Genomic DNA, 14993 nt, shown 5'->3' on the forward strand with positions numbered 1-14993 from the left:
CTCTGTTTCAGGTGTGTTTATATCTGTGTACATTTATATAAAAAAACACCAACTGAACTTAACTGTATTTATGAGGAAACATCACAGTTGGCTAAAGTGCTGCAGACAAACGGGAACACATTCATCATTTAGATGAGTCAAAAGACACTAAAACAGAATGACAATAAGAACAAATAAAAATATCAATTATAGACAATAAGAAGTCAACATCTGAAATGCCAAAACAGTGGTTTTACTGTACTGTATATTGTATATATACATATATATATAATTTAAATTAAAAAATAAAAACGTTTTGGTATAAAATATAGAGAAAACTCATGTTTAGTTTGGAGAACTCAACAAATCAGTGAGTCTCTTATAAGACATCGAGTCAAAGTGCAGCGTTACCTTCAGCTTTGTTTTTGCTATGTTGTCATTAAATTGCCTTTTTTTCACTAAAATGCCCAATACAGTTCAGGGATGTTAATTAGTAACTTGGATGTCTGTCATTAAATTGCCTTTTTTCACTAAAATGCCTTTACATTATTCAGCTCAAATGAAAATTGAAGTTGAGATTTAACAGGCTACTGCCTTAAGTAGTTCCTAATATACATATATGTTAAAATAGTAGATATGCATATTTAGCACATTTAAGTTAAACCTTTAAAAAATAATAACTATGACCAAAAGAGGTGAATACAAAGAAAATAGACTGAGAATGAAAGCGTTGATTTTAAAATGTGATGTCTCGTGAAACTTACCGATGCGAAGCGTCTCATGCAAATATGAGCTAGCATCAAAATTAACCCCAACAAATAACCAGATAACCAGATAAAGCAGGTTCTTAAACCTAAAACTGAGAGCTTCCAGCCATAACTTTACTTGTACGTAATGAGAACGTAACACGTACATTGGGACGGTTTGTGTCACCATCTTGTGGCTTTTCTCGGTACTTCAGCGCTTAAGACGGAAGGTCAATCATGTGTTGGTAAGAAAACAGCTGATATGTAGCCTATATATGCTGTATATATGAATAAATACATATATATTTGGCACGCTATACAATAGTAGTTATTATATGCTTTCTTAATCACGTTTGTAGGTGGAGTTCAAAATATTTATAAAAAATACTAAAAAATACTGCTAAACGAAACGAGAGATAACTGAGAGTGACCCCCCACCAAATTCAAGTAATATTTTACAAAAAATGTGTTGTTTCACGTTTTCCTTTTTTCACTTTGTGCTTAATGTAAAATGCAGAAAGTTTGTGCTTGAAGCTAAACTTTTTTTTCTTTTCTTTTTTTAAGAAAGATTTTGGCACATACGGCGTGTACTGTTTCATCCGCTGCCAGCTGAATGATGTTTGAGCTGCATCAGTAGGTAGATGACTCAATCATAAACAACTTACACACATTCAAATAATTCTATAGTCTATAATAATACATTATTGTCAAAGTACAGAAAGGTCATTGAAAACATCCGTGGTCAAACTGCACCCTCTGTTGTTCGAAACAGGTTTCTTTCGACTATGCAAACTCCCACACAAATATCTCACAGACACGCACCCACAGAGTTCACTTTATTTATCATTTTTTCCTCCTACACTGAATAGGAATATTTTTTAATGGGCTGTTCCACTTGTATTTTTATTATTTTATTCTCTCCATTTTTTTTACCGTGAAATTTTTTCACAGTTAAATATGTATGATATTATATAACATTTGAGTGACAGAAATAATACAAGGGTATACAGGAAACATGAAAAATAATATTTGTAGTATATTTTTAAACAGGTTAATTTACCCAGAAAGTATGCTTGAACAATAGAAATGGTACAGGATTGCAGTTATAATAATAATAATAATACTTTTTAAAAACTGTATACATTTTATTTAGTAAGGACTCTACCGTCAATAAATGTGGGGCTCTTTGGCCGAAAAATCGTTCTAGACCTCTGGCAGTTTGTAAAAACATTCAATTTTCACTGCTGTTCCTGCTATAGCTTTTATAAAAGACCAGGGATATCTGTAATAGTTACACTACGTGTTTACGACATACGTTTTTATAAATATATGATTTACTGGTTCACTGATTTAAAATATTAGGCGGGCACATGGCGATTCCGCGGAGGTTAGGGACGGCAAAGGTGGCTTATGGGAAAGTGAGTTCAGTACGTGGATGACAGGGGGAGGGAAAGGACTTCAGACTTCAGTGTTTGTGCGGATGTGTAGCCTTCAAGTGTGCAGACAGGAATTCGGCTGCTGTAAAAGCTTTTCTCTGCGACTCTACTTGTGCATGTTTGGCGCGTGTCATCGTCAACAAAAGTACATTTAAAGACAGCGATGCGAAAATGCGAGACGAAGTCAAAGAAGGGAACGCGTGCTTATTAAAAATTGAGCGCGGGAGAAGAGACGTTGCGCCGTTCGAGACTTCTGGCAGCACTGGGCACAAACTAAGGCACTGACGGCCTTCTAACATCACTAAATGGGCTGAAAGGAAACGGACTTTTTTCAGATAAGAAGAGTGCTGAGCTTTCCCGAGCGGCCAAAAGCCCAGAGGGAAAGATCCAAGAAAACGCCCTGCTGCTGTTGCCTGTTGCTGCCGCTGCCGATGTTTCTAAATTCAAACTTTGTCGCATAGTTGGAAAAGGACGTCCTCCGTTTACATGGTGATGAAATGAAAGTGTAACGGCGGTTGGAAAAACTCAAGTCCGCCAATTCAGCGAAGCTAGGTTCTTTGGGAAAAGTTTTTTTTTCCTGGAATTCCGTTCGCTTTGGGAATATTTTCATTGTGCACTCTTGTCGGAGGCAAGTTGGGTGGGCTGTGATCCCACGGCTGTTCCGCTAGGCCCACGGCCATCGACCACGAACAAAGAGCGTTCACATGTAAACTCAAAGTTGGTGTAAACGTGTGTATCTCAAATCTTTCTTCATAAGCACACCGATCTCCGTCGCCGCAAGCATGTCGCTGGGCGCAGAGAGGAGGATGGAAGCCCGGCTGAAAAAGCTGGAGGAAACGATCAGAAATCCCAGGTCCTCCGTTAACCTGGAAAGTTTGCTGGTAAGTCTCCTGACAACCACCTCATAAATAATGAATGATGCCATGTTGTGTGTTAACTGAAACGCTAGACACACATGCACGCACCTCAGTAACGTTACACCACAGGGATTTATGTCTTTTTCTTCTTGCATCCGACTAGAGACCTGTTTTGTGCTGTTGTGCTGTATTTCAGGGGGGGCATGTTACATGTTATTATAAATATCAGTCGTACCTGTTTTAAGTGTTATGTGTGACTGCGGTTGGTGTCTTTTTGTTTTTGTTTTGTTTTTGAAGTAGCAGTAAGACAGATACTGATGGTAGACAGACTGGACAGGCCTGAAACTGTGTTCAGTGAAGCGTGTGCACACATTAGGATTAGCTAGTCCCATTCAGTGTCTCCAACGACAAATAGTATAGTAACTAGCATTACACACATCGACCTGAACAACGGAACAGGTGATGGCTCTCCTCGTGGATTGATTGCTTTTGACTGGACTTTATGAAGTTTTGTTAACGTGTTTTACATCATGGCTCAAACACATTAGTGATCAAGGTGATACATTAGATGATAAAGCTGTTTTCATTGACACAGTATTTGAACCAACCACCCAGGCACCTCTACAGTTGGTATGAATGACTTTGTTTTGTTTATCTTTAGATGCTGCGTTTAATAGATATTAATTTTAAATTTTAAGTCCGTACATGTAGCTTTATTCATTAGTCCTACTTGTAGCCACATCCAAAGTTGTTGGTACCATGTAGTCATCAGAGAACACATTGTTTGTTTTTCTTATATTGCATCACCTTTCCTTACAAATATATATATATTTTTGTTATAGGCACAAAGTGTATATTTATCTTCAGTGTCTCTGTTTTTCATAGTGTCATTATTGTACACTGCTACACACCTCAACACCTGTGTTTTGAAACTTGTATTATCTGCACGGCTAATCCGTGAGCATGAGAGTGAATGTTCAAAAGTTCTCCTTAAAGAAGTTCTGAAAAAGTTCAGTAAATGTCGTATGTATATATTTACACTAAACTGAAATGTACTGTTAATTAATCACACATCTATTAATAGGGAACTGTATTGACAACGGGCATCACTGTATGTTAGCTAATTGTCATTGCATCACTAAGATGGAATTCCACATGAGATAAATGCACTCTATTTTTCTTGTTTTTTTTTGTTTGTTTTTGTTTTGTTTTTTGTTGTTTAATGTTTGGTGTTTTTCACTTGAAATCCTTGGTAGTGTATGAATGATGGAGGACATGGACAATCATTAAGACATGTTAACAAAACTGTTAAGAATGATGTGTTCTACCACACTTTTAACTCTTGTTTGCAGATGTTAGGTACAGATAACAAGAACAATCCTTAAATGTCTGGTCCCGAACTGCTTGTGTTGTGGTCACTGAAACGTACTTGGGCTGAGTAGTTGGACAAATGTTTCTGAGATTTCGTAATAACCCAAATGTAAACAAGGTACTCAAAAGAATCCTACATTGTTTTGGACAACCTCCTACAAACAGTTTACAGCCTGTTTAATATCGTAGTGGAGTTATGTCTGGTTGAGTGGTGGACGTTTAATTTCTGGGCCCCCTAACTGGATGTGACAAAGGGCAAACATGCTGTCAGTTCTATCCCCAAAAGCATCACCTCACCCCTTTTAATGGGCCCCATTTTGCTTGAGGCCCCCGTCCATCTTCTTTCCGGCTCTCTCTTTATGCTGCTTAAGGCTTTCCCTGTCCAGTTCACCTTTTCTTTGAAACCTTCTGCAGGATATATTTGTGCAAAGACTGGTGGTGTTTACTTCCCTCATGGAAGCCAGAGAAGGAGAGAGGTGATGAGTGTTTGAGACAAAAGTTGAGTGGGAAGCATGCGTAGGAGAGAGCAGCCTGCAGTTTTCCATTTTTAGCAACTTATGTGCTGTCACTGGTACAAGAAGATTTGCTTCTCTCTGTGTGATTCAAACATACAGCTGCACAGTAAGGGCTCAGAAATGTGCTTTTTTTTTTGCAGGTAGAGTGAAAACATGCATAGTTGAAGTGCCTTAATAACGTCACCACCCTCATATTTGGTAAACAATGAATCATGTCCTCTGCTATTGTGGCATAGCAACAAACACAAAAAATATAATTTGCATTGTTGACTTTTGTGTTGACTTTTAAATGAAACAGCTCCTCAGTGGGGACATGTTATGGAATATTGACTTTGTCAATGTTTTAACACACACTTGCATCCCTGGGGGATCGGCCTACTTTATTAATTTAAATGCAAGATTCTGGCAACTGAGTAGATGTTTTTTCAATATTCTGCCTGAATTTGGAAATGTGTCTCAAAAGTTCTCCGTTGGATGTTCGGCTCTTCATACTTGGATGACAACTACTTTGTGGCTCATTAAAAACCACGGTTGCTAGTAGAAAATTGCTGGTGGTCAGTTTGAATATTGGGGTTACACTTGTAAGTAGTAACAGCGAACAGTTCAAAACCATGCACATTCTTGCAAATCAACTACTTTTAACACGAACCTAGGTTTTGTCATTGTTCAATAAACCAGAGCTTTAGTGTCTAAATACGTAAATGACATCACGAGAGCATTGTTACCTGTAACAACATGGGTGTGACAGCTATTGGGTCCCTACAACTTTGCGTATCCTGACCTACATTGTGCATACAGTAAACCTTAACTGAAGGTGCATCAGCCAGTAAATGCTGGCTAGAATATGACATCATAACCATAGAACTCTTGTTGTGCCAACCAGTAACATTAGAACAGAATATTACAGTATTATCACATAAGTAATGTGAAAGTAGTAAACTTAACTACTTTCTTGTGGAGCTTCTTCTTGTTATGGGTAGGACTCTGCCTCAAACATATATTGTTTAATTGCAATTTGTTGTCTAATATCAGTGCGTGTCAGATTACCATACCTGCTGAATTCACCATACGCTGGTTCTGCAACATGCACAACCAAGTGTTTTACCAGCAGCTCTCTGTTCTACATCATCATTGGAAGGCCTCCTCAGGTCTTACCCTCAAAGAAGAGATTTAAAGAAGCCTAACAAGTCCCCTTTAGGAGAAAGTTTTATCAAATAAAAAGAACAGTGTAGTGATTATGAAGTAGAAAAAGTAGTAGGTGGCTGCAGCATCACACCAAGCAATCCTTGTTGTTCTCTATAATATTTCAAATTGTGTAACATTTTTTTCCTGCAAAAAATGTGATTTGTACACATCCACCAATTGATATTTAAATGAACACAGTAGTTAAGGACTGTAAACCACTAAGATGAAATGATCAGTGTTTGATTGGATCTGACCTCTTCATCGAAAGTCAAATAAGCTGCTCTTCTGCCCTCTTAAAGGAAATGACCTCACTGAGTAAATACTTGGCAGCTTTATGTCGGGATCAGAGTCCTAGTGAATGACTGCACTTTCCCCTTTCACTTTTCAGCCTTATCTTTCTCTCCCTGGCAGTGGCTCTTTGGCTCAGCCTGCAGCCTGGCCCTTCCTGTCATGTTGAACAAACTGCAGGTATTTTAGCTGTAGCTCCAATCCAAAGCCTATTAATTAAGCTGGAGAAAGGGTACAGACACATAGGTTCATGCACGGAACTGAAGAGGAATACAAATTTGAAATAGCTAAGGGTTTTTCCTATGTATTCCAAAACCTACTTTGGGCAGTTCTTGGCTCTGCATTTCTTTGTCCACTCACCGTGATATTCCCCATCGTATCTGAATTCCGTGTTCTCCACAAGTGGAACAACTATGTTTGTGAAACCATCAATTATATTTTTGGTAATTGAAATCAGTTGATGGAAATGGTCTGATCATTCAGTTGATCCCAAATAACACTTTTCAGTTTTCAGTGGTGTATAAAGCTGGACTAGAGGCAGATGAGTTAGCAGCAACTCTTTGTATGTTCAGAGAGAGAGCAAGAGAGAGAGAGAGGCAAGAGATGTTAGTTACAATGTAAAGGTTTCCCTGTTTTGGTGATAGGCGATGATATTTGTGACAGGCCATTATTGATTACCATATTTCATGGAAATAAGGATGCAATATGTACCAGCTGCACTAACTTGGATAAAATGGAATATTGTCTGTATCACAGAGAGGTTTTTTGTTCATGATTTAACATTTTGTTTATCATGATTTAATTGACTTATTGTTGCCACTGTGGCACCTTAAATACTGTTTTATCCAGCAGAAGCTTCCACTTTATGATTACATAATCATGATTAATCTACAGCACTGGCATTAATTGGTTGAAAGAGTTGTAGTAATTGACAGCCCTCGCACGTATATACTATTAATTTTGTGAAATGCTGTAGAAATCTTTGGAAAACACTTGTTTCACTTACTCGCATGACTTTTGTCATGTGTGGTGCTCTGAATTTAAAATCAAATACACAGTGAACCTGAATAAAGTCAGATCAGCACCACCTGATGACACCTGCATGAAATTATTATTAGTTAGTGTTCAGCTTCTTTTGAGATATGTATTTTTTTTATTAAGGTTGTTGCACAGATTTTTTTAGCAGAGTAGATCGTCAGTACCAGCTTCTTCCACCAACTACTCTTCAAGATTATGAGGGCGTTTCTGAGCCATGGAAGGATGTGAATCATTCGCCCTGTGCATCTCACAGCCCCTCTTTCTTTGTCCTAGCCGTATATTTTGTCTAACCTCAAAAGGCTTCTCATTAAGCAGCAACCTTATTTTGAGCCCTCTGCTGAAGGTTGTCACCCCATTTTCATGGCTGAGCAATTTTTATTTCGCCAAGTTATTACCTAAAGTCATGACCGTAGCTGAAGGATAGATCTCATTTTAATATCACAAGGTCAAAATCTTTATAATTTAGCAGTGGGTTAAAGAAAGAGTAGGCAGGGTTTGTAGGTTTAGGTGATCCCATTGATCAGTAGTGGGGGTCATTGGTAACACTGATTGATTGCTTAACTCATCGGCTATCTCTGCTGAAGTTGGTTTCGTTTTGGTAGTAGCAATGTTGGCAATGCCCAGAGTTTTCTGTTTCAAAGTATTGTCTGTGGCCAACAAAATGAATGAACTGTGACAGGGTCACGTTTTCAAAACAGTTATGGACAGCTGGGGTTAGGGCTGGATTTGATTTGATTTTGAGTGCCTAGGTCACCATCAATTCCCTATCGATTCAATTAGATATTGATTTAAATGCTTCGATACCGATTATGTATCAAGTCGAAATACACAAATAATTAATTACAGTGGCAGATCATTTAATGATAAGTATTTAATTAGTTTCATGCCCACGTGAACAGCCATCGTATAACTCATTGTTTCTTTGAGCAAAAGTAACACCAGTACTGAATACAGTGTATAAAAGTAAAAAAAAAAACCTGACGGTGCGCCTACTGGCCACAGGTGCTGTGGTGAAAACTGTCTAATTTGCTGGGGGGCATCGGTCAGAATTCACAGGACTCCAGATGTTTTGTTTTTAGTTCTTCATTGGTGTAGTACACTTGAATTGTAGAAGATTGCTGAATAAATATTGAATTGGGGGAAATAATTGCATTGATTAATTTATATTTGTACCCATCCCTATGTTTAAATAACAGCAGCGTTATGCTTTAAAAAAAAAAAACAACCCAACAACTTCAGCAGAGAAACGTGGTTCCAGTTTTAGTCGATTGAGTCCACATTATCTGCATATGGTTGCACTTTTAAGAGTGACTCCTGTCATTGCTTTATTTTCCAAGTATCTGTGTTGTTTCCTCTTTGCTAAAACGAAGGGCAAAATATTTTTTAAAGTCATACTCCCAACACTTCAACACACTCACATTAATATATTTTAACTCATGAGACAGGTGACAGAAAAAGACAGGCAGGTGCAGCAGAGATGAGGGGCCGGGGGCGATAAAGGAATCACCTGCTGACGTTGCTTTGAGGAATTATTTGAACACTTATGGATGTTTTTTTTTATTCCTGGTTATGCTCTCCATTTATATCTTCCTACAGATTTCTTTATATAAAAGTTTTCATTCACCATGTGTAAGTTTGCTTTTTGGTGTAAAAACATTTACATTTTAAAAGGACTTTTCTTTTTCCATTCCTGTGCCCCATTTCATCGAATGTGCTGATCATCATGTAGGTAGTGTTACATCTTTTTGTTTTTTGCAATTATTTCCTGTCACTGCAGTAGATTCACAGTAATTTTGGTTGATAATTTATATCATTTTTGCCTTCATTTTTGACAATTTTGGCAATTGAAATGAACAAAGTTAGTGTTATAAGTTAGAGGTTTGGTACGTACAATGATGCTGAAATCACAGAAAAATGCATTAAGTCATCAGTTTGTTTTAATTATTAACAAATGACAAAATGAAAAATCATATCCATATTTAATTGATGTTTTAGGTGGTTTATTAGGTTTGCTAATTAATTTACATTTGCTGAAAGTAATTGAGTTACACGTGCGAGAAGTGATAAAGGCTCATCTCAGCTGTATCCAAGGGGAAGTTTGTTCTCTATGTGTGTACAGTATTTGTACTGGATATTCTTTACTGGACAGTTCAGCATGAATACTCGTGCTGTTAAAACGCTAGCATATATTGCTAATTTAAATGTATGAATTGTATAAATTACACTTTTACTTGTTGCAGTTAAGTCAGGCATTTCTTTTATTATACCAAGTGGCATCGTGTCGTCATCAGTAGTCCTGGCTGTGTGTTCGTCCTGGCCAGTACAGACAAATCTTACTGCTTTACAATTGTTACCAAGTCTTTCAGGTTCTCCAGGGTTTTAATCACTCATTCTTCACAGTCAGACATGTCTTACCTGGTACACACCCAAATTCTTATTAAAACGCCCATATGACACAAGATACGATTGTACTGAAGTGTGGACAATTAGACATCTTTGCTGTAATATAAAAACAGGACAGATTTTAATTTATTCCATGATAGCAAATAGTGAAGCTTCAGGTCCTATTCATTGGTTTTCTAAATAGCATTCTAATTTTAACAATCCCTCTAATGATAATATTTTGTCAGAAATGTTGTCTGTGCATTTAGAGGACTGGATGTACTACTAAATCTACAATAAATGCTACTATAGCCACAATTTAATTCTCTAGGGGACATCGTTATGATAAAATGATATGAAATGGTATGGGCTCCTAACAACTATGCCAAAACCGTATCATCGTTGAAAGCTTTGACCTCTTCAAACAACAAAAACAAAACCGATAATATAGTATAAAAGAATATATATACTCCAGTTAATAACCAAAATCCACAGTTTGTAGGCTTTGATCACTTCATATAAAAAACATTTTGCTATCAAGGTATGGTTCTGATAAGCACTTAATTACTTACTGTATGTCTTACACTACACCTCAGGTTCAGGCTGTCGACAGGTGCTCAGATAACTGTCTTTCTTTTCTGTCTGTGACCAGACGTGTGGTGTCTTCTTCATGTCTGCTTGCAGATCTCTCCACCAGTTGTTTGACTTGTAACCTCTTGAGGGCTCCAAGTCAAACCGCTGATTGTATCATTACACAATAAACAACATTATGATATAAAGACGTCATGTATTGGCAAAAGGATAAACACAGACAACAGAGACGTGTCTATTGGTTTGTTGCTGCTGAAAAACTCCCTTACTTATGAAAAGTACATAAAAAGCAATTATCTACTACTGCTATTACTTCTACTTGGCCTTAGGTAAGGTAAGGACTCAGTAATAGGTACCTTGTTCCCTGGTACTATTATCTGTGGCATTATTGTACCACATTTTTGTTCACTTTTAAGTCTAAGGCTTAGCTTTCCATTGAGTTGCTGTTCCCTGCCCTTAAAGCCTGGCATGTTTTAATTTTAATTGTTCACGTCCTGTGGAAATAGCCCTCTCCTTTGGCTCTGGATATTCATAATTAATAAATGCTGGTTGCAGTTCGGGTCAAGAATGTGTTAAATGTTGAAGATGAGATTCAACACCCACACTACTGTAACTCCCATGTGAATCCTTCATCTACTTATTATTTGTTCCTTCTCATTCTCTGTACCTTGTTCTTTTAGCACCTCCCACTCATTGATCTTTCAGTATTGTGGATGGAGGAGAGAACTTGACAGAACCTGTCTCTTTTTTTAGATTTGTCTTTACCCAGAATGTCCTGAGAGCCTGCCTTTCCTCCTGAGTGCTGTTGGGTTGCTCTCATGCAGGCAACAGCAGTCCTGGATTCAGCGTGCTAGCTGGACAGAAACACTGCCTTATAAGGCACTAGGGAAGGTAGCCATGGCCAGCTTTTTTTTTCAGCAAAACAAAGCAGGCCTACTGCTCCACACCTCTCCTGAGATTTTTTTTTTTTTTGCTTCTCTCCAGTAAGGAAGATCCACCGTCTTCCTGTAATGCAAATCAGCATCAGACTTGAAACTTAGATTTATAGTCTGGCCCATTCATGTCATTAAAGAAAGGGATGTTTTAAGACCGTTGGGTTATTTTAGCAACTGATGACCCACAGGAATTTTACAAAAAATGTTTGAGGGTTACATTTTAATTAATCATTTACATGCACTCACTGATATTAACTAACTGTATTAGAAGTTTTTTTTAAAGATTCACCTCTTTCATTTAGTTTTAAGGTAAGACCTTGTTCTACAATGACATGTCTTAAGTAAAACTGTTACATTTTCAACAGTATTTGTAGTCATTTTGAAAGCAGGAGACCTCTGAGTGTTATTTTAAACAACGCTTTAAAATTAGTTTTCTGAGCGCTGAAAAAAAGAATACAGCATTCTCCTTAGGCACTGTGCACTCACATTACAGCTGTTGTACCGCGCCCAAACCAATTGCTCCCTGAAGTGTGGATTCTTAGGCCAGCGTGAATGTAAATGTGCCGCGTTAACCTCTAATAAACAACATTTATTGACATATGTTTCGGAGGTAACCGGGCTGTAGCTCGCTTGCCTTTGGGGTAATGTGAGTGCGGGCCAAAGGGCGCCTGTGCAGGAGGTAATTTGGCACTTCATCACACGATGACATAAGCCCTAGTGTGAGTGCGCCCTTAATGTTATTATTTTAACAATTAGTCAACTGTAAGTACAAGAACTGTGGTGTGTGATACACACCACATTTTACAGACAGTGCATGACAGCAATGGTGATGAACTGGCCAGCAGTTGCTCTCTTTGTTGGAGAACATCACTAGGTTGTTGTACCTCGACATAAGCAGTTGTTAAATATCCATATCTTAAGAAGTTTTAAATGGAGGAGACAAGTGTTCAGTTCCTTTCTTTTGACAATGTGAGTCAAGCAGTGAGTAGAATATCCAGTATGGAGTCCTCTGTAACTGACACATGCCAACTTCAGTCAATGGTCCTTCTCTAACTTACACCGTAGCAATAGAAGTAACAAGAATAAATAACTTGTTTGCTGAGTCATATATACTTTAACAGATGGTTTGCATTGCCTCTGTGCTTGATTGTGGGTGTTTAAATAGTTGTGAATAAGTCAAATGATAAAAAAAATCGACCGGTCCTTTGTCTTTCATTATTATAAAAATTGGGTCCATATGTGCATCTTAAATCTTTAAATAATCATTTTTTTGTTTCTTTGTCATAGCAAAGAAAACAAACCACAAAATTATTACATTTTTGTCAAGTCAATAATTTATGAAATTCAAAAAGACAAAAGTTGAACCACAGTGCTTAGCAAACACCAAATAATTTGACATTATGGTATGAATATGTGGCAATACGGGGGTCATGACATTCAACCAAAACAAACAAGTGAGAATCAGAAATTGACATGGACAAGGAAATAGTGAGTGTGAGCACAAGCCTTGTCTACTGGATAGCATAACATTTACCATTTGAGAGAATTGAAGCAGTGCGGACAGTGAGCTTGTTATAGATTATAACTTCAGTTATAATTAGTTATAACTCCAAAATAATTTTTCAGTTATGACAGTACATTACTGTTTATTAACACATCATTCAAGTCCTTGATTTAAGTTCTTGGGTTTGTTGTTTGTTTGTTTGTTTGTTTTTTTAATTCAACAACAGCTTTGCAATTTTTCATAATAACTGTGGACATTGCATGTAATACAACTTGCGGCTTGTTTTGCATACTTATATTGAAGTTTGATAAGTATTTCTTTTATAATGTGTACAAGAGTACTTTTATAGAAGCCTGTTCTGTTTTATTCTAACTAATACTGTGACCAAAGAGACACTAAGACTGTTTATCAATATGCCTTTAATAGTGGCAATAAATAACTATTCCATTCTATTCTATAGATCACAACTTTTTTTTAAATAAATGACTGAAGTTGAGTTCCTTTCTTAAGGAACAGGCTTGTATTTATGTAGTATTCACTGTTTGAATCCTGGCTCTGTGCGGTGGTAAGGTGCATTGCTCCTGTGTATCTTGTTGTTCACCGAGTGTTTCAGGGATTAAAGGGTTAAATGCAGAAAATAAATAGAGAATAGAGAAAAGAAATGTCTGAAACAGGATGCACTGGTGTTGTAACATTAACATGACACAACCCAAACCCACTGTTGCATAAAAGAAATTACATAAAAAACACTCCAGATGTAAATATGTGTTTAAAAACAAAAAATGGAAGGTTCAACATCAAGAAATGTTGAGGTTGCTGTATTAGGGTGGATCAGATAGGTTGAAATGTCAAAGAGGTCAACAATCAAATTGTTCCATTGGACCTTTTAGATGTACCTGAAAACAAAGTAAACATTCACAGGTGTATTATTTGTCAATAATCCTCATTACCTTTTAATTGTCTGATGTGCAACAAAAAAGAGACAATTGAAAAAACTTTATCAATATCAAGACACATTTTAACTTTATATAAAAAAATCTTTAAACTGTGTACATTATCTATGGGGGATACTCAAGATTGGTATCGGTCTAATAATGGTCATAAAAACATTGCCTGTTTGATCCGATACCTAAGCCCAAATACTAAACTTAACTGTGTGGCATGCTGTGATCAGGGACACTATCACATCAGTAATGGCAGCCTGCGGCCTCAGTAGTACTGGTAATGTTTTTGCTCAATAAACAAATATAGGTCAAGTGGACATGTTCTCATGTGAAAGGATAAGGATACACCCAGAGATTCCCTAATCTTGTGGATCTTCATGTCTAGACACAAAGGCAGAGTGGCCACAGCTTGGACACAACAATGCAGTTTGTTTCTAATAGAATTATCATGCTTACATACATGTGACAGGGATGTAGCCTGAGTTACATTACATCCATGCAGATAACTGTAGTGATGCACCAACTGGGGTTTTGTTGTTATTGGCATGAAATATGTCAATCTGAAAATCCTGCACAAAGGAGCAGTTTTTCACCATTGTTTTATGTACTGCAGTTCAAAGGCGAACAGTATTGCGTCTTTAAAAATTTTTTACATTTGTCTTTACCTTTAAATGTCGGTGAGCCATTGTGTAAACTGCCTACCTCTTCTGTGTGTGTGTGTGTGTGTGTGCACAATTGCTTCATCATTCATTTAATTATATTTACTTATTTATCTTTGCATTCTCCCATTATTAATCAACTCATGCTTGGGCACTCAAAATTCAATTTTTTTTCAGGGTCAAATACATAGTACAGTACAATAACTTTTCAGTTAAATGTTCAGTAGAAACAAATTCTAATTCTTCCCATTGTGTGAGTTTTCATTCATATATTTTATATAAAGTACTGAAAGTACATTGTCTATGACTTGGTTATGATCACTTTACTCCCTCTATTCTTTGTTTTCTTCATCACACCTTTGGAGTTGCCCATCATAACCATTAGGATATACTCTGCTGTAGTTTTGCTGGCCCCAGACTGCTCACTAGACTGTGTGTTGAATACGGATGCCAAAAATATGCAGTGAATTTGGACGAAGGGCATAAATTGGTCAGATATGACAAAAAGACAAGCACTTGGTTTTCCCTATGGAGGCATTAGCTGTGCTATTTGTGAACTTCTA

The 14993-nt window shown here is 37.1% G+C and overlaps 1 protein-coding gene across 1 annotated transcript in view; it reads left to right on the forward strand.

Moving 5' to 3' along the window:
• The first annotated feature begins 2139 nt into the window (after positions 1-2139).
• Positions 2140-14993, forward strand: part of rock2a (rho-associated, coiled-coil containing protein kinase 2a) — a 34686-nt gene continuing 21832 nt past the window's right edge. Inside the window, exon 1 of the mRNA XM_025054171.1 lies at positions 2140-3042. Coding sequence (XP_024909939.1) covers positions 2944-3042 — 99 coding nt within the window. The 5' untranslated portion in view covers positions 2140-2943. The remainder of the gene's footprint in view (positions 3043-14993) is intronic.

This window comes from Cynoglossus semilaevis, chromosome 1 (genome assembly GCF_000523025.1).
Source record: "Cynoglossus semilaevis isolate Cse_v1.0 chromosome 1, Cse_v1.0, whole genome shotgun sequence".
In the NCBI taxonomy this organism is placed as follows: domain Eukaryota; kingdom Metazoa; phylum Chordata; class Actinopteri; order Pleuronectiformes; family Cynoglossidae; genus Cynoglossus; species Cynoglossus semilaevis.